The sequence below is a fragment of the Hyaena hyaena genome, unplaced genomic scaffold (genome assembly GCF_003009895.1).
Source record: "Hyaena hyaena isolate Hyena2069 unplaced genomic scaffold, ASM300989v1 scaffold_23, whole genome shotgun sequence".
NCBI lineage: Eukaryota > Metazoa > Chordata > Mammalia > Carnivora > Hyaenidae > Hyaena > Hyaena hyaena.
Genome location: NW_024080655.1, coordinates 4,677,941 through 4,702,839, shown reverse-complemented (window position 1 = coordinate 4,702,839; position 24,899 = coordinate 4,677,941). Strand labels below are relative to the sequence as shown.

Genomic DNA, 24,899 nt, shown 5'->3' with positions numbered 1-24,899 from the left:
TGCTTGGTTGCATGGCCCACAGCTGGTACAAGGGTATCATCCAACCCCCTTCCTCCAGCAAAATCTGGGAGTGTGCATAGGGTGCAGCATGGACACCTGCACTTTGCTGCCACAGGAAACTCAAACTTTTTTAGGCCTGCGTCAGGCACCACTCTTTTCTGTCTCCCAACTACAGCACTACGTCTCAGGCTTCTGCGAATGAACCCAGGCCTCAGGGAAGGAGGTAACAACTTCCCTAAGCTACTCACGTTGCTAAGTACACCTCTCTCAGAAACAAAACAAAACTTCACCGATTCCTCTCCTTTACTCCCTAATCTTTTTTAAAAAATGTTATTCATTTTTGAGAAAGAGAGCATGAGTGGGGTAGAGGCAGAGAGAGAGAGAGGGACTGAGGATCAAAAGCAGGCTCTGCGCTGCTGCTGATGGAGCCGTATGTGGGGCTCCCTACTTAGGAACCGTGAGATCACGACCTGAGCTGAGCTACTCAGGCGCAGGCCCCCTTCCTTTTCCCCTCCTTTTCGAAATTCTTAATGTGAGGAGGAGTAAAAGCCAGGGAATGTTTTGTAACCATTGGCTGTGTATATTCTAAACAAATTGATCTGGCTTTGCAATGTACTATTACAGCTTCATGTTTCAGCCCTGAAGCTCTCCCATCCTTCATTCTGTTTTTCTCCTTTTAAGAGCAAGTTTATGGATGATGGGAGATCATTTAAGAACAGAAACGCACCTTTGTGTTTTCCTCTACTCCCCACCGAGAGCTCCTCGCCAGGCACAATCCTTCAAAGGAGCCTGAGCTCATTTCATCATCGTTGCCGCTTTTTGCACCGCCAAGCGTTAGAGGGCGCTAGAACCGCAGACCGTGCCTTGGCGCTCAATGAAGGCCGCTCCCGACGCACAGGTCTTTACGTAAACGTTGGGGGCGGAGCCGCCCTGAGCGCGGTGACTGGCGGCGGCACTGGCGGCAGCTGGAGGCGTAAGAGTGCGGGTCGCGGGCTTGAAGAACTTCAGAGGTGGCGGTGGCGCCGGCGACGACGACGACAGCAGGAGCGGGCCCTGGGCTTGTCGCTCACCATGCCGACCGTAGAAGAGCTTTATCGCAACTATGGCATCCTAGCCGACGCTACGGAGCAAGTTGGGCAGGTAAGTCCCCGAGCGGCCTGCAGGGCCCGGCGCTCCGCGGCCTCTCGAAAGCGCTCCCCGCTCCGGGCGGGGGCTGCTGCTTCGCCCTCCCGCGGGCTCCCAGCCGCCCCGGCTGTTTTGGTCGGAGTGGGCCCCACGGGGAATGTAAACTCCCGCTTGGCCGCGGAGAGCGCGGGTTCCGATTCCAGATTCCTCCTCTGGAGGAATCTTGACCAGTCTTTTCTCACCGTGGCGTTTCCTAACTCACCTCGCCAGCAACCTCCCTCCCTCCCCCCTCCCGCCCCTCCCGGTTAATTCTCGCCCCGAGCCTTGCGGTGCAGATTGCTCTTAAGTCTTGTCTTTGCGGTGGACCTCAGCTCGCCGGAAGATTAGGTGGAGAGTTCTTAAGAGGTCAGGAATGTGTTTCTAGAGGCAAAAAATAAAAAAAAAAAAATAGAGAGAGAGAGAAAATAACTTGCTATTAATTTAGAAAGAGTGCTTAGCAGACTGACAGAAGTTTGTGAAAAAAAGAAGAGGGGCCGTTTTGCCCAGATTTTAACCAGGACTTAACGATTTCATTTATTCAGTTCATTTTTGAGCGCCAGGTGCTGTGCCGGGCGCTAGAGGCACAAGGCATAGTTACTGGTGCTCTCCGGAATGTACCTTTAGTGAGGGAGACTACTGATAAATAAGAAAGATACCCCCCCTCCATGAAAAGTGTAGTGCAGAAAATATAACAACCGTGCAGTGGCAGTGGGCAGGGGCGGGGAAGAGTGCAGCTTTAAATAGAGTTGTCTGGCAAGAGCCCTCCGCGGTGTTTGCCCGAAGACACACAGTTTCCGCCGTGTTGAATGGTCTATGCAGGCTTCTTTGTGAGTTTTCACGTACTGGAGTACATTAAACTTAAGAAGTTGGGGGGCGGGGGGAGGAGCGCATGTGTGTATGTTCTTAGGGAAAGAACCAGGCTCTCTCGGGGGTAATCTTGGTCATTGTTGTTAGAAATTCTACGCGTATCTTTTCAGTACTTAGAACTTAATGCCTTTCATCTGTTTACGCATCCCGTGGAGTAAGAAGTGGAAGATCCTATAGAGTCTGCTAACGTTATCAAGGCCGTGGCACTGCCCCTCCCAGCCCCCTTTTTCTGCACGTAGGTAATTCAGGCAAATCTTTTTTTGAGCTAAACAATAAAATTGTGAGGTCAGGGCCTTATTTAAACTTAATCTAGAATTGCAAATTTACCAGTTTGAAGTATTAGTTCGTTTTCCTTCAGTACATATTTCCATTTCAGTAGGGAATTTTGACATCGTCAGTGAGAAATACTAACAGTCTGTTGTAGACTAATATAGAGTGGGTCAGTACTGAAGGAGACATTTTCTACCCATTAAGACAAGATTGGGAAAACTATGATCAGTCATATTTTGATTTTGTTGTTGTTCCTAGAAAGATGTGGTAGTGAAGATATTCTCATTCATTGTGACTGAGTTGAGGGAGATGATAGCAAACCTTTCTACCCAAAATTGAGTGTGTTGCAGATCAGCGGAGGAGATGGGGTAAAGCCTACAACAGTGATTGTCAGTTTGTAGATGCTGCTCTCCCAAAGAGGTGTATCAGGAATTTTTTAGGGAAACTTGGAAACTATATACACAGTCCACTCCCATTCCCCCACCCTTATTCTTTGCTGGATAGCAAAAACGGTTGACGGCCACCTTCTCAGAGAATGAATGTTAGGGCAAACAGAGCCAAACTGGAATTTATATATTCACTATGAATCACTGAGAGTTGCTCACATTTTTCTCTTAATGTCATTTTTAATCTCTTAAAAATATATATATTTGGAAAGAGCGTGCGTGCACATGTGTGGGGAAGGGGCGGGGGGGGGGAGGGGATCCCAAGCAGGCTCTGTGCTCACAGCACAGGATTGATCACCAGACACGTGGCTTGATCCCACGAACCCTGAGATTGTGACCTGAACTGAAATCAAGAGTCAGACCCTTAACCGGCTCAGCTGAGCCACCCAGACACCCCTCATGTCATCTTCAGTCTTAATACCAGGTAACATTGAGAGTTCTCCCTCAAGAGGTCAAAAATGTCTTTCTCAAGGCAAAAATCTGCTTTTAATTTAGGAAGAGGGGTTAGGAGACAGGAGTTTGTGAAAAACAGAAGAGGGGTTTTTTTTTCCACGCAGACTGTACTGAGGGCCCACAGTCTCATTCATTCAGTACATTTTCTCAGTGCCTACCACTACCAAACGCTGTGCCAGGTGCTACAATTTCAGCAGGATTCCTTAGCACAATGAGAAAGCAGTACCTTCGTGACACCGTAGTGACAGCTGTCAGGCAACTGTTGGAGACAAAAAGCCCTGCGCATAATTTAGGGTAGTGATTTTCTCAGCCTCAAGTAGTGAATTCTGGGAGGACTGAAACTGGACTAAACCATAATGGCTACTAAGTCTGCTGTATGGTGTAATAACTTTTGCTGTTAGAGAAAATTCCTAAAACTTCTCACCAAAAAAAGATAGTGGGTTTCATCATCCTGCATGTGAATTTTAACTAAAAGCAAGTACCAACTTAATGGAAGGAACCCCACTGGCTGTTCTTTAAGGAGGGAAAGTCTATACGTTTTTAGTGTAGCAAAGCCTGACTTGCATGTTATCTTAGGAGGTTTACGGTCAAGGGTTAAGTTTCCTGGCAGGTACCTATCCGGACATTTCTGAGGCTATATTTGAGTTTTTAGTCTAGAACTTTCTTCTGACATTTACGTTAGATTTCATCCTTTGTCGAAGAGCTGAGCACCACAGCTGCTCTTGCTGCTGCCCAGGGGAGTGCTGTCTTCTCCCTGGCGGTACGCCTTTGAGAGTCATGCTCTCTGAATAAAAACACAAGTTCTCCAAGGTTTTCATCTAATTTTCCTCTAACAGATTAGACTTTTCTCTTGATGAACCTCCTTGGCACTGTGTATTCATTTATTGTACTTCATGTTTGTATTTTATTTCATGTGAGGGCTTTCTTATTTCCTTACTAAATTATAAAGTCTTAAGGTTAAGGGTTAAATTGTCTTATTTTTTTGTTTTTCTCCTTGCACTGTACCTTCCACTTCAGTAGACATTTTTTCTTTAAAGTTGAAGAAATACATTAAAAGCAAGAACAGATACAATTTACTGTATATATTATAACTACATAATTATATTAGTAAAGTTAATAATTATACAACTAATATAATATGTCCTATAATCATATATAAATGTAATTATTGTATGTGTGTATTCATACATGAAACAAAAACCTGTTTACAAGGATTATCTCTTGTGAATGAAGATGAGAACTTTATACACTCACACATCATGTATTTGAACCATGAGCGTGTGTTTTCTAATAAGCAAACTTCAAGTAATAAATTCAACACCTCAAAACCTTTCCCTCCTTTTTTCCACCTGCTCTTCAGCTCCCCTTCCGCCAACTCTGCCTCCACTACTCCTTCAGGTCTCCTTGCTCTGCCCAGTGTTCCTTTACCTCCCTAACCCCCTTTTCACTGTGCTCTGGCCATAACAGAGGAAGCTGTTGTCCATTAGTATTTTACATTTGTTTCTAATTTTTCTGAATTTACTTATTTTTTAAATATAGTATACTTATTACTTTATATATACTTAGCTATATATATATACTGTATAGCTATATATATTACTATGTATATACTTAGCTTTGTATTACGTAGTCAAAAACATTTTAAAGTTAAAAAAAATACCAAATATCTGTGACGCGACTGGGGCAGTTAGGCTGAGCTAAGATCAATACAATGCCTGAACCCTGATTTCTCCTTTGTTCTGTTACACGGAGTACCCTGGCTTTTCAGAGTGGAAAAGTGTAAGTTTGATTGACTTATATTTCATGAAATAGCACTCTTTTGGTGCCTTTTTTCCTATGATTAAGCTAAAAATCACAGACGGAGTTCATATTCCCTCAAAAATCTGTAAAAAGTATTAAAATTGTCAGTAACATTGTAATAACGTTGGATGGTGACTACACTTATTGTCGTGAGCATCGAGTGATGTAGAACTGTTGAACATCTATATGTCAACTATACTTCAATAAGAAAGTGTTAATTTAGTATTACAAACTACATTTATTAATTGAGAGAGAATTAATATAGCTTAGCGTATTCATTTTCTTTTTATGTCATACTTGAGAAATATGTTTGTTGAAACTACATCCTTCTCTAAAATAATTCTTTATTACTTAGAAGCTGCATCCTGGTGTCAAACAAACATGGCTTTACTGGCACGTCCCTGATCCTTTATATATATTGGTTGTGTTTTGACAATCACTCTCACAGATTTTTTTTATTTTAGAAGGTATCTGCTGAATATGGATCTAACTGTAGCTGACTTTTTACTTGAAAAAATTTTAGTTTGCTTTTTTAAATTAGATATTGAAAGCATACACAAAACAGTTTTAGAAATGCACTCAAAATATTTACAATTAAAACTTCTTGTAAGTATCACATATTTATCTATCTAGCTGAACTATACAGTTGTGTCGGAAGAGAAAAAATAAGCTGTGGTGTGTAGTACTTGGAGTACTTTATTGTGGCTACAATCTACCTGTCACTAAATCACTGTGATCACTGAAAATGTCACTTCTATTTTGTTTCCTAATTTGAAAACCAGAAGTGGGGTACCTGGGTGGCTCAGTTGGTTAAGTGTCCAACTGCAGCTCAGGTCATGATCACAGTTTGTGAGTTCGAGCCCCGTGTCAGGCTCTGTGCTTACAGCTCAGAGCCTGGAACCTGCTTCAGATTCTGTATCTCCCTCTCTCTCTGCCCTTTTCCTGTTCATACTCTGTGTCTCTTTCTCTCAAAAATAAATACACATTAAAAAAAAAAAGAAAACCAGAAGCAATAACTAGGGAGATTCTTTAAAGCCTTGTCCCCATGCTACAGTTAGAAAACAAAGAGCTAGCAGTAGAACATTTTATTTTGCATTATCTACAGAGTGTAATGAGTTTGAAGTCTGCTAGTAACGTTTATAGAAATTATTTGATGAAACTGATGCCTACCAGTGGTAGATTTGATTTCTAGTGTGAATATGTTAAAATGTTTTAACTTTCCAAAGGCCTTGCTGTGTTTGGGATGCTATATCTCTGTTTACATGCCTATATGGAGCCTAGGACTCAAATTTTGCCTTTAATGGTCCTAAATCTGGCAAGCTTTCTTTGTGTCTTCCTTTGTTAATTAAGATCTCAGAACTTAAAGAAGCTTCGTATTAGGCACAGATCTTGACTTTAGACTCTATCAGAACTGTGTTCAGGTCTGGATCTGCTACCTGGCTAGCTATGAAGCTCTGGACAAATTATTGTACTTACTGAGCCTTGGTGTTCTCATCTGAAAAATAAGGATAGTGGTAACACCTTACTCCTGGGATTACTGTGAGGCATGTACACAAAGCATCATTCAGTCCCTGGTAAGCTTTCACTACATGTCGCTAATGATTCCTTTTTATTCTACCAGATGTTTCTTTTTTTTCTCTTGACAAGAGAATGAATTGTTTGAAGTAGGGTTTCTTCATTTAATTTCAGACAATGTAAGGTGTTCCCACAAAAGCCTTTAAAAGTAAAGCTTTGTTAGAGTTAAAGGAAATAGGACAGTGATACCCTGTAAAAAGTAAGGATGTCAGAACTATTTAAAACCTTGATTTTATGGAGTCTGTCTAGAAGACATGAGGGAAACCACAGGAATGTGAAGTGGTAGAAAAGTTAGCTGTAATTTTTCAAACCTTTGCAATAAAAAGTATGTAATATACTTTAAAGTACTAACTCCTGAAGGCTGATTTTGTTCCTGCACTTTATGAGGAAACTAACCTAATTCAGAGAAATTTTTCTTATTCAGGAGTTGGTGTTATGTTTACGATATTAAAATTTGTCAATTACTTGATGGAATTTTGTTTTAGAATTTATGTTTTTTAGATAGGTTGGCAGTATATGAACTTTTAAAGTTATCGAGTATTTTTGTAGAATATATTAAAATCCATACCTTTAAAAGATCTAATAATTGTGACCATACACTTGATACTAGAATACTTGCTGATAGTAAAAACAAAAAAAAAGTCCTTGGGATTGTACTGTACCTAAATAACTTTGTATTTTGCTTTTTTTTTTTTTTTTTACTTAACATAATATTGTCCATAATTACTATAAAACTAAAGTTTATTGGATGTTTATTGGTTGTTTTCCTTTTGAAGGCATGAGGTATCTAAAACACTTCAAGTACTGCTGTGAACAGAGTAAACACTATGCTGTATGCACATTAGGTATCATTATTCTAATGTTTACTGTTGTGCAGTAATTAGAAGTTTTACCCGTATGTCCAATCATAAGATGTATCTAGACTCTCAGTATTTATTACTCTTATTTGCCAGCTTGTTCACTGTCATTTAATGACAGTGTCAAACGCTTGGTTTGAAGGCAAGCGTGTTAGGGGGATTGGGTCCTTGTCGACTCTTCAATGATGGGTATCTGAGGGAGAGAACTTCTGAAGTTTTTTGTTTTTTTTTTTGTTTTTTAATAAGGAAACAAATGAGCTTTGAATGTATCATTGTAATAAAAAGTTAAATATGTGGCATTAGAATTTGTCTTAATCCAAAATTGTCTACCTAGAATGAATTATTATTTTCATATTGTAAAAATATGAGGCTAAGAAAAAAAAGCTTCCTAACCTTTCTGTTATTGCTTAATTTTCAAGATTGTATTCTCTCCATATTCACCAAGGTGCTAATTGAAAATATATAAATATGATTATGTAAATGTAATAATTCTTTGAGAATTCTACAATATTCATTATAGCTCTTAACCATGATACAGTCACAGGATTAGGATCAGAGTGAAGTTGGGTGCATCAACAGATGTATTTGCTTTTTCCATTTAAAATTCAGGTCATCCTTTTCTCTTCCCCAACTGACAAATAATGCGAGGGACAGGGAAGAAGATGTTAGGAAAGTAGATGTCCAATTTAAGCAATGAAACTGTAAAAATCAGCCCTATCTTTTAGCACTTGTAAAATTTTACTAATTTAATTTTTTTAAGGTTTACTTATTTTTGAGAGAGAGAGAGTTAGAGCATGAGCAGAAGAGCAGAGAAAGAGAGAGACAAAGAATCCAAAGTAGGCTCCAGGCTCCAAGCGTCAGCACAGAGCCAGATGTGGGACTTGAACTCAGAAACTGTGAGATCATGACCTGAGCCAAAGTCAGATGCTTAACCAACAGAGCCACCAAGGTGCCCCAAGTTTTACTAATTTAAAGCAGACTTGAACAAGTTTGTTTAGTTTCCTATCCTTAAAAAAATGTGTTTCTTTTCTGCTTTATTCTTTCTTGCAGCATAAAGATGCCTATCAGGTGATACTAGATGGTGTGAAAGGTGGTACAAAGGAAAAGAGATTAGCAGCTCAATTTATTCCAAAATTCTTTAAGCATTTTCCTGAATTGGCTGACTCTGCTATCAATGCACAGTTAGACCTCTGTGAGGATGAAGACGTATCAGTAAGTTTATGATTGATGCTTTTCAATGAGCTTCACGTGTTTCACTTGACATTTTCAGACACTTCTGTGTGTAGCTAATGTAATTGAAGTAGCCGTGGTATCAATGCACAGGGAAGTACTGCAGTGTGGTTTGGTGTGACACCATGCTGAAGCTTAAATCTATGTTTGAGAAAATGTTTTCTCTCTTTCACCACCTTTCAACTGTGAAAAATGCATAGACTCAAAATATTTTGTTTTGCTTATCTGTTATCCACTGTTAAAAATGGGTTGTGGCTCACATTTTTTCATAGATTGTTATATGTTGTGCACATGAAATTAGACTAATATTTTTAATCAATTTATACTTGCTTAGATATTTAAAATATTCAGGGTTAGATCGTATAGTTTCAAAATCCCTAAATATGGTGCATAACAGAAAAATGGTCTGTGTATACTTACATGTGATTACTAAAATAAGAAAAAATAGTTTTTCCTTGGAACAGAATTAACCATCAGCATTTCTGGCTGCTGACAGAGATTCTTAAGAACTTTTAACTATTATCTCCTGGCTTTTCAGATGCGGTTAGTGAATTGCCAACATTCCATACACAATTTGCTGCATATAACTCCTCCGTTTTTTTTTTTTTTAAAATATTCCAATAATAATAGTACAATTTTTTAAAATAATAAAATAAATAAGCCAAGACCACATATTTGGAATTAAGTGCACAGTATATATTCACAAATGTTGTATTAAGTAGTCAATAGGGAAATTTTAATGTAAGAGTTACTGGATATGGCATTGCCTCTCCAGGTTCTGCACTATATGCCCAAAGGTGATAAAAATGCAACAGTTACATGTAATCAGTATATAAACTGTTGTTTATGATCTCAAATCTGTCTTCTCCAGTCAGTTAATTGTACCTAACGTCCCTTTTCACCACATTTTGTTTTAGTGATTCTGTGAAGCTTGAATATTACATTGGAGCAAATTATTTCTAAAACTGAGAGAAGCCTCATATTTTATATTTTGGTGATTCATATGCCCCTAATTGTGGTTTCTCTCTGATTTTAGTTTTCTTTCAAGTTTGGGGTTGTTTTCATTGATAGTATTTGGTTAATTTTTTGTTTAAAATCGTATTCAGATTCGACGGCAAGCAATTAAAGAGCTGCCTCAGTTTGCCACAGGAGAAAATCTTCCCAGAGTGGCAGATATACTAACCCAACTTCTGCAGACAGGTAAGGAATTGTAGTATTAACCTTTTATCTAAATGTAACTTCTCTTTGAAATAGTGACTCTGGTTTTAGCTTTATTGTTTCCCTTTTTGGCCAAAGGTGCTACTTTTGATAGAAATTAAATTCTTTTTTTCATTCAGTAGTTTGAAGCTTATTGGATTGTGATTATCTAATTCCTAGTATTGTTTTGTTTTGTTTTTAATTCTGTTCATAAAGACATAGTGACTGGAATCTTTTGGGAATTTTGATGCATCATGATTTTTTGCCCCAGTTTCCTGTAGTTTTTTAATTGTACCATCTTAACATAAGAGTCTTCCTGGTATGGCAGGTCAGGCTTTCAATAGGGAAGATGTATTTTCTTGGTAGTTGAGAAGAATGCTTAGTTACAGGTCTCTTAGTGTAATCTGTGAGAAGCTGTTGAATCGTAGGTTTGAAAATGAAGCAAATGATATTTTTTATTCCTTTTGTACATTGTACTACTTTTTTTCTATCCAGATGATTCTGCGGAATTTAATTTAGTGAACAATGCCCTGTTAAGTATATTTAAGATGGATGCAAAAGGTAAGCCCACCTCTTGTAATAAATTGTGCTTGATGTGTTAAAAAGTTGGGGAGCTTGGTGTTCCTTATTAAGGATAAAGTCAGATTCATCCAGAGATCTGTTTCATAAAAGTTCTGAGTGTTCTTTTAAAAAGCTGCTTAGCGCAAGATATTTGTGACATGAAAAACCAACAGAAGTAATTGCAATAACAGATCAAACTTTTCCATTAGAATTTTGTTGGAGGGGCACCTGGGTGGCTTAGTCACATAATGATTTCATAGTTTGTAGGTTCAAGCCTCACATTGGGCTCTTCATTGACAGCGCAGAGCCTGCTTGAGATTCTCTCTCTCAAAAATTAATAAGTAAACTTTAAAAAGTTGTTTGAAAACTCCCTTTGCCACATTAAAGAAATTCTCCAAAATACCTGGGTTTATTATGAATAATGATTTAAAAAAAGAAAGTCGTTCTTTTTTTTCTAATGTTTGTTTTTGACACAGAGAGAGAGAGAGCACGAGTGGGGGAGGTTGCAGAGAGAGAAGGAGACACAGACTCTGAAACAGGGTCCAGGCTCCAGGCTGTCAGCACAGAACGTGACATGGGGCTCGAACCCACAAACCTAAGCCAAAGTTGGATGCTCAACCAACTAAGCCACCCAGGCACCCCGAAAAAAGAAAGTTATTTTTTTTTTTTTTTTTTTTTTAATGTTTATTTATTTCTGAGAGAGAGAGAGGGAGAGAGACAGTGTGAGCAGGGGAGGGTCAGAGAGAGAGGGAGATACAGAATCTGAAACAGGCTCCAGGCTCTGAGCTAACTGGCAGCACAGAGCACAACGTGGGGCTCAAACCCCTGAACCGTGAGATCATGACCTGACCTGAAGTCAGATGCTTAACTGACTGAGCCACCCAAGCGCCCCAAAGAAAGTTATTCTTAAACTAATTCTGAATCCATGAACAAAGCATATGATTACTGTTATGGTTGGGGCTATAGAAATTTCAGACTAATTTAGCCAGAATCAGTGATATTCAGGATGCTTGTTAACTCACTAGAAAAGAAATGTGGTTAAATGAGTTAAATGGAGAAACTTCATTACAATATAGAATTGACTTGCTACACACAACTATTTTTTTTGCAGGGACGTTAGGTGGCTTGTTTAGCCAAATACTTCAGGGAGAGGACATTGTTAGAGAACGAGCAATCAAATTCCTTTCTACAAAACTTAAGACTTTACCAGATGAGGTCTTAACAAAGGAAGTAGAGGAACTTATACTAACTGAATCCAAAAAGGTAAGCTTCAGTCATCATTTAACAGGACTTCTGTAAAGTAAAAGAACGTATTTGAAATTAGTAATATTCATTAGTGTATGTAGCTTTTGTATAAAAGTTCCATTAGAACCACCAAAGAATATCCAGCTTTTCTTCTGTTGTATTTTGCACGTTGGTCACCAATAATAATGAATTGGCATATTTAAGGGATGCGATCACATTTAAATCTTTTGTGGGGTTATCCTCAAAATTTATACATTCTTCAGCACTCTGTACAAATCATTTCCTTCAGGAAATTTTACCTAATTTCTACCCGTCTCCCCCATTTTAGGGTATTCTCCTGTAGTATTCTGGATCATTTCAAAATGAAAATGAAACACATTGAAGTGCCTGTTTTTTCATCTTACTCCATGAGCTCAGGAGACCATGCTTATTTGTGCTGCCAGCATCTAGCATAGTTAGAGATGCTAAGTTGACAAGATGTGTCACAGCTAACTTTTCACTCATAAAGTGCCAAAATTTGGAGATCGTTATTTTTATATATATGTTGAGGAAAATTCAAAATTTTCTCTAACAGTACCACTCCCTTGCTCACTGATGAGATTTCTTTAATGTGAGCGAAAGGAGCAGCTCTCCAGCTGGGAATTTCAATGTATCCTCTGGCTAGTAGTCTTGTGGAGTATGTTAGGATTGCTCATTTCTTCAGTCAGTGAACAGAAAGGCTTAGACTGGCTCATATGGAGCCTTGAGACTTGCATGGCCTCATATTCTGTATACAGTTGCCATATTAATGTGAATGAGCTACTTTTTATGTATTTAAAATAATTTTTTTTAAACGTTTGTTTAGAGACAGAGCACAAGCTGGGGAGGGGCAGAGAGAGAGACACACACACAGAATCTGAAATAGGCTCCAGGCTCTGAGCTGTCAGCACAGAGCTGGATGTGGGGCTCGAACCCATGGACTGTGAGGTCATGACCTGGGCCAAAGTCGGCACTTAACTAACTGAGCCACCCTGGCACCCCTGCTTTTATTTACTTTTAAAGATTTTATTTTTTTAAGTAATCTACACCCAATGTAGGGCTCAAACTTAAAACTGTGAGATCAAGAGTCGTACGTACCCTTTACTGGCTGAGCTGGCCAGGTGCTCCAAGCTGCTTTTAAATACAGGAAACTGAACCTAATTTGACAGCTGACTATAGAATTTTCCTCCCCACCCTCCCCCCCCCAATCGCCCTACCCCTTGCCCCGGTGAAGAGCCTTTTTAGATATCTTTTTTCGAACTATTCTTCTATGAAATTTTAATGCCACAAATATACAGTATCTGCTTATGCACTGTTTGTATATCTGTGCTTCATACATAAAAAAGAAAAATTGGATTTCAAGAACCACATTTTACCCCTCTGGAGACAGTATTGTGCCCTGTTGAGAAGGTGTGGTGTGTTCTGAAGCTAAATTTGACTGAAGCCAGGTGTCCTCTCATCAGTATTTCAGAAGTATTATTAGCAATCTGACTTTAGTAACTGAAATAAATTTGCTACACTGTTTTAATATTGATGTTTCCCATTCAAGTGATAACCATACTATTATTCTGAATTGTCTCTTTGCAGGTCCTAGAAGATGTCACTGGTGAGGAATTTGTCCTGTTCATGAAGATACTGTCTGGGTTAAAAAGCTTACAGACAGTGAGTGGAAGACAGCAACTCGTAGAGTTGGTGGCTGAACAGGCTGATCTGGAACAAACCTTCAATCCCTCAGATCCCGACTGTGTGGACCGGCTCTTACAGTGCACTCGGCAGGCAGTCCCCCTCTTCTCTGTGAGCTCTGTGTTTTATGTAGCTGTTGTTTTGATTACTCTATTAGCTTATATTTCTGTGGATTCTCACTTGAGGGTTCACCTCAAACCTTTTCATACAAGTAGTAATAGTGGAGTGAGTATTTACTGGGTGGGGTTGTTGAGAGCCCAGAGCAGCCAGAAATTTCTTTAAAATCTTGCTAGAGACTTTTTAAAAAGTCTAGAGCATTGTGCATCATATTTTATGATTTGGCTGAGTTTCTAAACCATTTGGTGTAGTAATTTAGCTTTTTTTTTTGCCCTTAAATTTTGTAACAGATTGTTGTTCTAGGTAAATATACTCTTTATCTCTGGCTTTGTGCTTCTCTACTCTTGACACTTCCAGGATGTACATAGAATAGTTTGAAAAATAAAATTTAAAAGGACTCTTCCTTTTTGAAAAATGTACAGTCTGAAATTCAGCACTGAAATATCCCCCCAAAATTTGGCCTGAGCATTAAGGACGAGTTTAAAAGTCTACAGACATCCCAGTGCTCCAGAAGACTTTGGAGTACAGTATATGTTGTCACAAAGGTTATTCTGGAGTGCTCTGGGGTGTGCGCCTTGTTGTATTTGTAACTACACTGCCTGATGCTGTGGTGCTCAGCATTTGTTGAATCACATTCTGCCATCACATTTGAGAGAATATTTCCCCCCTTTCTTTGACAACTAATGTTTTTTGTATTTTTGCAGAAAAATGTGCATTCCACAAGGTTTGTGACTTACTTCTGTGAGCAGGTTCTCCCTAACCTCAGTTCCTTGACTACTCCAGTGGAAGGCCTTGATATCCAGTTGGAGGTAAGAGAAAATGCCTGCTGTTAGTACTGAAAAGACATTCTCATGTTCTAACAAAAATATAAACCACCAACTAACTTAGAGATCTGATTTCTAAGAGACTAAAGGTGTGATGGCTAGCGAGTAATCTATCCCAGGAGTAATCACTTACGGAATGCTTTATGGATTAGGGAATGCTGCAGTGGGAAAGCACTGCCTATAATGTTCATGATACTCGCTATCTTTGTAGCCTTGATACTTTTAAACAAGGTATTTAATTCATGGTTGTTCCTATCTCTATCCATATTGATAGACCCAGATTTAAACAAATTAACACAAAATATCTTTTATCCCTTCTCCAATAGAATTGATAGCTTTCTCCTTTGTATCTCAACTCTAATGTACATACACATTTTTTTTCACATCACATGTAACATTTTACATTTATTTATATCTCTCCACATTTAACTGATTCATCTCTATATCCCCAGAATCTGTTGTGGAGTCTGATTCTGAAAGGCAATTAGTAATTGTTGAATTGAGCTGAAATAATGGAATATATTTAGGCTAAAGAAGAGTACCACTGTTTACTGAGACTGTCATTTGCTTCAAATGTCCTGGGTTTGGCTTATTAGACTGGGATTGAGTATGAGAGGTGGACCCCAAGAATAGTGGCAATTTCCAGTGCTTTGAGTTAGTGTCCAAAGACTAAATTTAATAGCAAATAAGGCCTACTCTAAATATTCGTAAGTAATTCTTTGCTGTTAAGAGTTCTTCCTAGGTATCTCTTCATAGTACCCTACTAAGCTGTAACAGAAATCAGCCTTAAAAAGTTATCTATAATTATTCATATTTTACAGCCCTTGCCCATTCAAAAAAAATACTAATAGCAGTGAATTGTGTGTTTTAGGTATTGAAACTATTGGCAGAGATGAGTTCATTTTGTGGTGACATGGAAAAGCTAGAAACAAATTTAAGGAAACTGTTTGACAAGTTATTGGTAAGAACTTTTTTCTTTCTTTATGGCATAGTAAGTCTATGTGCCAGAGTCTAATGGTGTGGTGTCATTTCTAGAGAACCAGCTTTTGAAATTCAGATTAGATAGAATAATTCTAGCAAGTGTTTTTAGTTGCTCAGGCCACATGTTACCTACTTTTAAAAGAGAATCTTTGGCATCTCTTCCGTTGTTGATACTTTGCATAAAAGATAACACAGGATTTATATAGTAGGTCTTTCTGCTATTCCTTTATCAAAATATTTTTCACATTTGCCCCAGGTCACCATCCAGGTTGCTGCCCAAGGCCAAGTAGCTTTAGCAGCCAGGAAATAAGGTCATCTAAGTCATAATTGTGGAGAAAATGGGCCATCTGATAAAATCATTATCTGCATCACCAAGTGATTTTCTTGTTGGATGTGAGCAGTTGTGTAACTGACACAGTGATAAGCATCAGACCTGTAGTATGAATTGACTTATCCCACATCCAGTGCTCTCTCTTACAGACGCGTATAACACTTGCTGGGGTGTTACAGCACTCCTATTGAATGCCTTTGGCAGTACTTGGAATGTAAGGAGAGTCAAACAGTGTAGTAGATAATGTTCAGAAAAGATTTTGGGAATTAGCATCAATTTCGGGGGCACCTGGGTGGCTCAGTTGGTTAAGCATCTGACTCTTGATTGCAACTCAGGTCGTGATCTCATGGTTCCTCAGTTCAAGCCATGAGTCAGGCTCTTTGCTAATACTGTGGAGCCTGCTTGAGATTCTTCCTTTCTCTTTGCCCCTCCCTTGCCTGTGCTCTCTCTGAAAATAAATAAATAAATAAAAACTTTAAAAAAAAGTTGATTTTCAATGGCAAACCTAGATTGAATCCTGACTCTTCAAGCTTACTAAGTCTTTCATCATAGAAAAATTACCTAAGCTTCAAGAATTCCAATTCCTTCATTTGCATAAGTGCTTAATAAATGTTAGCTACTTCATTGTCAGTGGTAGTAGTAGCAGCAGCAACTGTGACAGGGTAACATGGAGAGTTGACAGGCTGGATATTTATCTCTTAGGTAAAAGGGATATCTTACCTAAATTTATGATCTTGGCAGTTTTTAATGCTTCATGCCTTAAAAGCATGCCCTGTACTTACCTCACTATTTGTTAATAACTAGAGCATTTCCAGCAGATTGCAAATATCTTTATACTTTCATCTTTTAGGAATACATGCCTCTCCCTCCAGAAGAAGCAGAAAACGGAGAGAATGCTGGTAATGAAGAACCCAAGCTACAGTTCAGTTATGTGGAGTGTTTGTTGTACAGCTTCCACCAGTTGGGCCGAAAACTTCCAGATTTCTTAACAGCCAAATTGAATGCAGAAAAGCTCAAAGATTTCAAAATTAGGTGATGTATGATTGAAGTGGTCCAGTCCCTGGCAAAGATGATGGCTGTCTTGACACTCCTTTGGTTTTGTGTTTGTTGGTTTTGTTTTTGTTTTACAAGAGTTCTCTCCCCACCGTGCCTTACCCCAGTAGAACAAAATGGAAGATCCATAAAACAGCAGTGTATATAAACCTGTGGCATAGCAAATCCATGTAGGAGGAAAGAACTTTTTCTAAAATGGACCTGAGCTCTCCTTACTTGCTTTATGATCCCCAGCAGGTTCCCAATCTCTCTTACCCCCAAATTGTCCTTAGCAGTTACATTAAATAATAATAGCACTTGCCTCATGGAGTTGTGGGAATATCAGAAAGTGAATGGAAAGCTTGAGCACAGTGCCTGGCACATGTGCGTACCATAACCTGGAGCTGCTATTGGTGGTGTCTTAGAGTGTTCTGGAGGGGCACCACTGAAGAAATCATGTCATTTTTTTTAACAGCTTCATATCTTATATTTTGAAATCTTTGTCCACTATATCATCTGTTACTGTCCTCTACTCTTTGCTAAGGCAGAGGTTTAATACTTGGTGAAGCATTTGATAAGCAGCAGCAAGTTAAGAAATTACTCCACAAGTTAAATAATGCCAGGTGGTTAAGTGGAGTTCCTAGAAGTCAGCAGGGTGGAGCTATGTACTGCCCTTCTTCACCTATTATTTGAGAACAAACTTGAAAAGAGTTACCTAGGACCCTTTGAGATTTATATGAGTTTATAACAAATTCTCAGATCTGCAGTTTTGTTTTACTTTTAAGACTTTGGGATGTAAACAGGTCAAACACTGTCCCTTCTTGGCAGATAAATACATAGAGGTTAAGTGATTCGTCTAAGGTCACTTGACCTTCATCTGGCCAATGAAAGAGTAGAACCCAGGCCATCTGACTCTAATCTGTGGCTTCTGAATGATTCCACTGACCATGCCTTGCAGGTAACATAAAGAGCACAGTACTACAAACCTTTCCCTTGCCAGGTTGAGTATGGATTTGTTACCATTTTTGATGAAGGAAGACTGCTTTTATTTCACTTATATATCTCTTGGGATTATATATTGATAATTTAAAAACTTCTCAAAAAAATTAATCTTTACTAGTAAAGAACATTTAGCTATAGTATAAGATTCTCTGCATTTAAAAACAAAGTTGAAGTTGTAATTTGCTAATTAACCAGTACTTTTTTATTTAGGCTGCAGTACTTTGCCCGGGGTCTGCAGGTTTATATCAGACAACTTCGCTTGGCTCTGCAGGGTAAAACAGGCGAGGCCTTAAAAACAGAAGAGGTAAGAAGAATAGGTCACTTCTTGTAAAGAAATGTTTTATAATAGCCAGAGTGGATTACAAATTCAGACTCCAGGACACCTGAGTGGCTCAGTCATTGGAGCATACAACTTGATTTTGGCTCAGGTCATGATTCCAGGGTTGTGGAATTGAGTCTTATTTTGGGCTCTGCTTAAGATTCTCTCTCTGCCCCTCTGCCCTGCTCACATGCATGCACGCTCTCTCTTAAAAAAAGAAAGAAAGAAAGAAAAACATTCAGGCTCAATTCATGTATTGAAACATAGCAGGTAATACAAATCTATGTTGAAGATACGATGTTAGAAGATTACAGATTTAGTTGTTTGCTAAGTTATATTTTTATCCTTGTTGAAATCTTTTGTTAAAACATTTCCAAGTTTGTGAACAGTGTTACCAAACTTAGATACATACCAGTCTTTCACAAGGTCTCATTACGATTGACATTTGTGATATTTAAAATTTTACCTTTTTGCTAACCAAATACCAATTTGCATTGAAAAAAGATTAAACTGCTAATTCTACAATAGACTGTATGGGGGGGGTTGGATTTTTCTGATCTCACCTATTTTGATATCTTCACCCCCAATCCTAATGAAATATTTTAAGCTTTCATTGTGTCTTTGTCTAACTTAAACTGATTATTTCTAAAACAACTATGCCCATATGACCTGTCCCTCACTCATTTTTTTTCAGATAAATGGTAAAAAACACTAATGTGAAGGGAATATAAAGATTATTTGCTTTCTTTGCCATCTCTTCACTGGTTTAGATTTAAAAAATGGGAATAAGCAGAAATGATTCTGAAAGAGAATTACTCTAGTTCTATATGGGAATGGAATATGCATTATAAAAGTTATTGGCACTTTTTCTTTTCCTTTTGCAGAACAAGATTAAAGTTGTTGCATTGAAAATAACAAATAATATCAATGTTTTAATCAAGGTAAGGCTTCCTTTCTTACCGAGTCCTCCACTAGAAAGCTAGTGCAAGAGGTTGTCCATGTGTCTGTAGGTCTATAATAGTACTATTAAAGCGAGATACCATTGTATTCCAGATGTTTGGCCTTTTATTTATTTATTTTTTAAATGTTTTATTTTTTTCTGAGATAGAGAGAGAGAGAGACAGCGTGAGCAGGGGAGGGTCAGAGAGAGAGGGAGACCCAGAATCTGAAGCAGGCTCCAGGCTCTGAGCTAGCTGTCAGCACAGAGCCCAACGTGGGGCTCGAACCCATGAACCCTGAGATCATGACCTGAGCCGAAGTCAGACACTTAACCAACTGAGCCACCCAGGCACCCCATGTTTGGCCTTTTAAACCTTTATGCTTTTTACAATACCAAGTGACACTTCTGTAACTATTATAAAATCGTACATTGTTTTATTTAAAAGCTATTGCAGGGGCACCTGTGTGGCTCAGTTGGTTGAGTGTCCAACTTCAGCTCAGGTCATGATCTCACAGTTCTTGGGTTCAAGGCCCACATCGGGCTCTGTGCTGAATGTTTGCTCAGAGCCTGGAGCCTGCTTTAGATTCTGTCTCTCCTTCTCTCTGCCCCTCCTCCACTTGTGCTCTGTGTCTCATAAATTAATAAATGTAAAAAAGAAAAAATTAAAATTTTTTAAATCTGCTGCAGAAAATACTGCAAAGGGAGGCGTGCAGATTTTTTTCTGGCCCAAAGCATTGAAGAAAATACATTTAGGCTCAGAAACTTCACTGACTTAAGTTCTGGTGGTCTTAATATTTTCAAATGGCCAGTAAAATTCAAGTCTGTGTAGCACATGAAATGTTTCTCTGTGGTTCTTTTCTGTTAACTTGTCTGTGTAATAAACTGAGAGCTTTCTGTACTGTAGAGTACGGTGTATCTTACCATTAAGCTATAAATACCGGGTATTTTAGTCCTATTTACCCTCCACAAGTGTCCATAAACCTAAACAAAAGACAATCTGAGAAAAAAACCGAATCACAACAAAGTAACCATCATTTTTGTTCCTACAAGTTAATGTTCTTATAGCCAGGTAGGGAAAAGATATATTTGTTAATAGCTAGAGCACAAACCTGACAGTCACAAAATTAGGACCAGTGGTGTACCTTAACACCAGTCTGGTAAAGATCCCATGGAATAATTATTTTTTTATTAGAAGAGAGAGGAAAACTTTTCAGAAAAAGCAATAGTGAGACATTGAAGGATGAGTTTATCATGGAAAGAGAAGAGGTATGAACACTCTCATCTCCTAAGAAAACTTTTATAATAGCCACCACTTTTTTCAAACCTTAAGTATAAATTAATAATTTCAAATAGTGAATTCATATATTAAAGTGTGAGATTTTTGAGAAATAATTTATATATGTTTCTGTACAAGTTTAAGGCATACAACATGATTGGTATACCTATATGGTGAAACAATGACCAGAGTCAGCCAGCATCCATTTTCTCATATGAATTAGTAAAATCCCTTTCTTAATAACATCACATGCTAAATTAGTCCAGCTAGAAATCTCAAGCATTTTTAATTCAAAGGGCTTTATACATTGACTGATACCCTACATTTATCTGGCACGGTGGAGTTAAGTTTTATATAGTAGGATGTGGTCTTTTGTAGCATATTTAGCTGTGGAAATAACTCAGTTTACGTTTATTAGATTTTACCCACATATAAAATAAATGATTTTTACATAGCTGTAAAATGTTAGGTGATAAATGTTAGGTGAAATACTAAGAATAGATATGTATAGAAATCTATCCAAGTTTTGAGGATATCATGAGGTCAGATTACTTCAGTTCTCGATTACTTCTAACATTTAAATTCAGCAAACATTTGCATTATTACATATTGATAATTTCGTATTTAAATCCTGTGGGTTTTTCCTTTATTGGTAATTTGGAGTTATTTAAGAAAAACAGAATTAGCCAGGCCTTTAGTTTTGTTTTTTTTAACTGCTTAAAAGTCTGCAAAAGTAAATGCAGGCTGTACCGTTCTTTTTCCATTAAAGCACCTTGACAATTGCATCTGTGCAGAAGAAGTCCTTATTTATTAACTTTATTAAAGCTGATACATTTTGCTCTAGAACTCAAAATGACCATCATTTACAAAAGACTTAGCTACAGTTTCTGAAGTGATATACACAAAGTAACATTTAATGAATTGTAATAGATGGAGTTTCTAAAAATTGTTTACTTTTTCTATTGCAGTTTTTTTAGGTGAACAAGAAGGATAGATTAAAACTTTCTCTCCTCAACTGTGTCTTTAAGATGTCTCTGTGTTTCTTACCGTCACGACCAAATGTGTTAGAAATCTTGCCTCATTTTGTCTTTTCAGGATCTCTTCCACATTCCTCCTTCTTATAAAAGCACTGTAACATTATCCTGGAAACCTGTGCAGAAGGTTGAAATTGGGTAAGATGTATTTAAAAGACATTTGAGTGTTCTAATATTTATGATTTACAAATACGAAAATCTGAATTTAGGTGTTATATTTACTGTACAAAGTGGCACTTTATTTAAATAATCTAGGTAAGATGTTAAAATAGGACAGTTAGAAGCATGACTTAAACTGTAAGGTCTAATTGCAGTATCTATCAAATAAACTGGTGGAATACAACACTGGAGTTTTCAGGCTTGTCTGTACTCCTGTGGCATAACTAGACTTCTGACAAGTTTTATAAACTGAGTCATTTGCCTATTTAGTTCTTGAAGCTACATATTCCTTAAAGCCTTGTAAATGCCTTCTGACATTGTCTGCATAACTAAGGCACAGTTAATTTGAATATATCAGAACATTATTTCCCTTTTTCTGATGTGACTGTCATCTTTAGGATGTCTTTTGCAACCCATGCACCGAATTACATGTGTATTAATGGCCTCTAGTAATAGAATTTTTTTATTCCAATATTTCTTACCATTATAGGCAAAAGAGAGCCAATGAAGATACGACTTCTGGTTCACCACCCAAGAAATCTCCAGCAGGACCAAAAAGGGATGCCAGGCAGATTTATAATCCTCCTAGTGGGAAATATAGCAGCAATTTGAGCAACTTTAATTATGGTGAGCGTTTCCGTTTGGGTACAAGCAATATGAGAAATTAGGCAGAAACCGTTGTGCTTGATTTTAATTATTAACTGTATGTAGTAATATATATAATAGCTCTTTCCATGGATTTTTCTGAGTTAGCTTGGGGAACTAACTCAAGCTATTGGGGAAACAAGTGACCCCATTCCTTTATAATCCTCCCTTGTAGACTTACTGAATTGAGCATGCAACACTAAGAACTTGGAAAAGAAAAATCCTCCACTTGTATTCAGAGGACGGAACCAAAAAAAAAAAAAAAGTTGACACAAACCATCCATTCCTCATTCTCCCTATTGTAACTTCAGGCCAAGACATTCTGTGCATTCTCCCTCAGGAGTAGATATAGCTTCTGGCAGATGTGATGATATTAATGATCCTTCTTGGACCTTATCTGCCTACTGCTTGTCCTTCCATCTCCTTAACTACTACAGAAGAAGTCCTGGAAGTGGAGTCGGATGTTAATGTGTCACCTGGCAAGGACAGTGTGTCCCGTTGCACTCTCCCCACTGCCTGGAGTGCAGTCTCCCTGTTAACTGTAGCCACTGGTGCCAGGAGAGCTTCCCTCCAGTCCATTCTCTCCCACTGCTGTAGAAGAAGAGACGTTGGTTCCGTATTGACTTGTATCCTCTTAGATCCTTTCAAAGAAGAATGGATGAAAACATCACTGAGTCAGCTCCTTAATCTTGTTTAAGAAGACAAATCTTAATAATACTGGCAATCAAATGTAATTAGGATGGGTCTTATTTATCAGTCAGAATTAATTCTGGAGTAATATCTTTAAAAAAGTACATTCTGAAACAGTTCTCAATAATTGTTTTCAAGGTGAGATAATCGTGACATTAAAGTCTTCGTACAGTAAATTCCTTTAATATCTGAGCAAGCAGCTTACAGAAAGTTGATTTTTAGATTGTGAAATGAACCCTTCTACTTGTCAGACTCTGGCAAATTTAGTGTAGGAAAGATCACTGAATTCTTAACTATGTAAATGTGCATCTCAGCCTCTTACTTGAAAAATGGGGATAATACAGAGCTCTTAAAAACTTCAAATAAGAGGGGCAAGAAAACCCTAAAGAATATTTGTGCAGGCATTTTGTAAATGGAAAGGATTCTGTTACTTCACTGCAACAAAGATGGTCTTTCACTTGTATGATTTGTGGTGTCTATCGGAATTATTCTTAGAAACCACTGTTATCTCAGATACTGTCTTCATTTGACTTAAATGAAAGTAGTCAAGAGCTATGACAATACATAGAGAATTGTATTCCTTTTCACTTGGGCAAGTGAGTTATTCTTGAGTTGCCATGAGGATTCTGCCCTATGAAACTTACTGCCTATTTTATGGTGAGAATTAGATGACATATGCATGTGGAAAAGAGATGTGAAAAATGCAGAGCCTTAGATTGTGATTCTTTTTTTCCACTATCAGTGTGAAAAAAATATTTTTTGTGTCTGACATTATAGCCCCTTAATATTCTTAAAGGGGTCAACCTTGTAGTTGGGGTGGTGGTCATAAACACAACTACAAAGCAAACTAAATCCTCGTCTTTTTCTTGGAAAGAAGCAGCCGAATTTCTGCTGGCATTTTACATTTCAGATGTGAACGTTAACAGGCTATAAGTATTCTCACAGTGGCATTCTCAAGAGTTTTCTTGGTTTTCTTTTACCCATTGAGTTGAAAACAGTTTTTGATACTACAGATGAGATTTGGTGGACTTATCTACGTCAAGTTTTTTCCTACCTTCTTTATGTCCTTTCCTTAGGAAACTGACAGTGTGTCCGGAAGAAAGAAGCATGGTGCATTTTTTTCTTCTGGGATGTCATTGTTGCCTCAGAATTGGAGGGGAGAACATGTTTTATGTTCTCAATGTCTTTTAGTACATAATTTTGTTAACCACTTTCCAGTGTTAAAGTTATGTATGCTGAGGGATTAGTAAATTGACTCCTTTTGATTATTAGAGAACCAAGTAGTATTAATATAACTGCCTTATTAACAGTGAAAGAAGTAGGCTGTGTCAGTGTGAGAGGCCTGAACTCTTTCATCATAGAAGAACCAGAATTGGCAATTGTTCTTTGAGTCCAGGCAGGCATATGTAGACATTCTTGTCCTTATCCAAGTATATCACTTTACTAACCAAAGTCTCTTACTTGCTTTATAAAAATTAACTCAGTTCAACTTCTTGGTGCATTTTTAATCAAATTATTTATAAACACCTGCCCATGTTTAGTTTTCCCTCCTACACAGAGTTGCTCTGTAACCCGGAAGTACTAAGCATGGTATATTTTCTGACTTGTGTCCTGCATCTTTTACCCATTTTGAATGTAAAAATAACTTTTAAAGTATCACTTTAGCTGGGAGCAGTGGTTTTTTTAAGTAAGTAATGTAAGCTTGAAACCACTGAAGAAATCATGAAAGTGCAGAATGGTTCCTCAGGATGGAGCTCTTGGGAAATAAAAAAAATTTGGAGACTCCCTGAACGGTGTAGAAATCACCCATTGCAGGTAAAAAAGAAAGAGACCATATAGAGAATGATAACTGTGTCAAACAGTATCTTCATACAGTGTATGTAATATACTCCTTAGATATAGTTGAACAATAGAGGGTAAGTAACCCAGTTCTGCACTTTAAAATTGATTGAAAAACATTTGAAAGGGTGAGTTTTAGTAGTCAGTTTATACATAATAATGATATTTATGAAGATAATTTCTTAAGCGTGTTGTTAAATTAACTGAGAAATGAAGGTTTTATAATGAGCACGGTAGTGGGAGAATGTGCCTAACATCTGCATATATGAGGCCAAGTCTTAGAAATGCTCGAGTTACAGCCTACATAAGGGTTGCTATACGCCCTGATGCACTCTTGCATTTCT

At 37.9% G+C, this 24,899-nt stretch overlaps 1 protein-coding gene and 1 long non-coding RNA gene across 4 annotated transcripts in view; one reads left to right on the top strand and one right to left on the bottom strand.

Moving 5' to 3' along the window:
• The first annotated feature begins 746 nt into the window (after positions 1-746).
• Positions 747-24,899, top strand: part of API5 (apoptosis inhibitor 5) — a 26,068-nt gene continuing 1,915 nt past the window's right edge. For both annotated transcript variants that reach the window (XM_039226775.1, XM_039226774.1), the window contains exons 1-13: positions 747-1,140; positions 8,483-8,644; positions 9,769-9,862; positions 10,355-10,420; positions 11,532-11,683; positions 13,271-13,477; positions 14,188-14,292; positions 15,179-15,268; positions 16,470-16,651; positions 17,864-17,957; positions 18,857-18,913; positions 21,284-21,360; positions 21,872-22,008. In XM_039226775.1, the coding sequence (XP_039082706.1) occupies positions 1,072-1,140; positions 8,483-8,644; positions 9,769-9,862; positions 10,355-10,420; positions 11,532-11,683; positions 13,271-13,477; positions 14,188-14,292; positions 15,179-15,268; positions 16,470-16,651; positions 17,864-17,957; positions 18,857-18,913; positions 21,284-21,360; positions 21,872-22,008 (1,492 nt within the window). In that variant the 5' untranslated portion in view covers positions 747-1,071. The remainder of the gene's footprint in view (positions 1,141-8,482; positions 8,645-9,768; positions 9,863-10,354; positions 10,421-11,531; positions 11,684-13,270; positions 13,478-14,187; positions 14,293-15,178; positions 15,269-16,469; positions 16,652-17,863; positions 17,958-18,856; positions 18,914-21,283; positions 21,361-21,871; positions 22,009-24,899) is intronic.
• Positions 18,148-24,899, bottom strand: part of LOC120228427 — a 22,074-nt gene continuing 15,322 nt past the window's right edge. For both annotated transcript variants that reach the window (XR_005527503.1, XR_005527502.1), the window contains exons 2-5: positions 22,503-22,667; positions 21,864-21,966; positions 21,236-21,338; positions 18,148-18,179 (exon numbers count right to left, since the gene is read on the bottom strand). This is a non-coding gene — a long non-coding RNA (uncharacterized LOC120228427). The remainder of the gene's footprint in view (positions 18,180-21,235; positions 21,339-21,863; positions 21,967-22,502; positions 22,668-24,899) is intronic.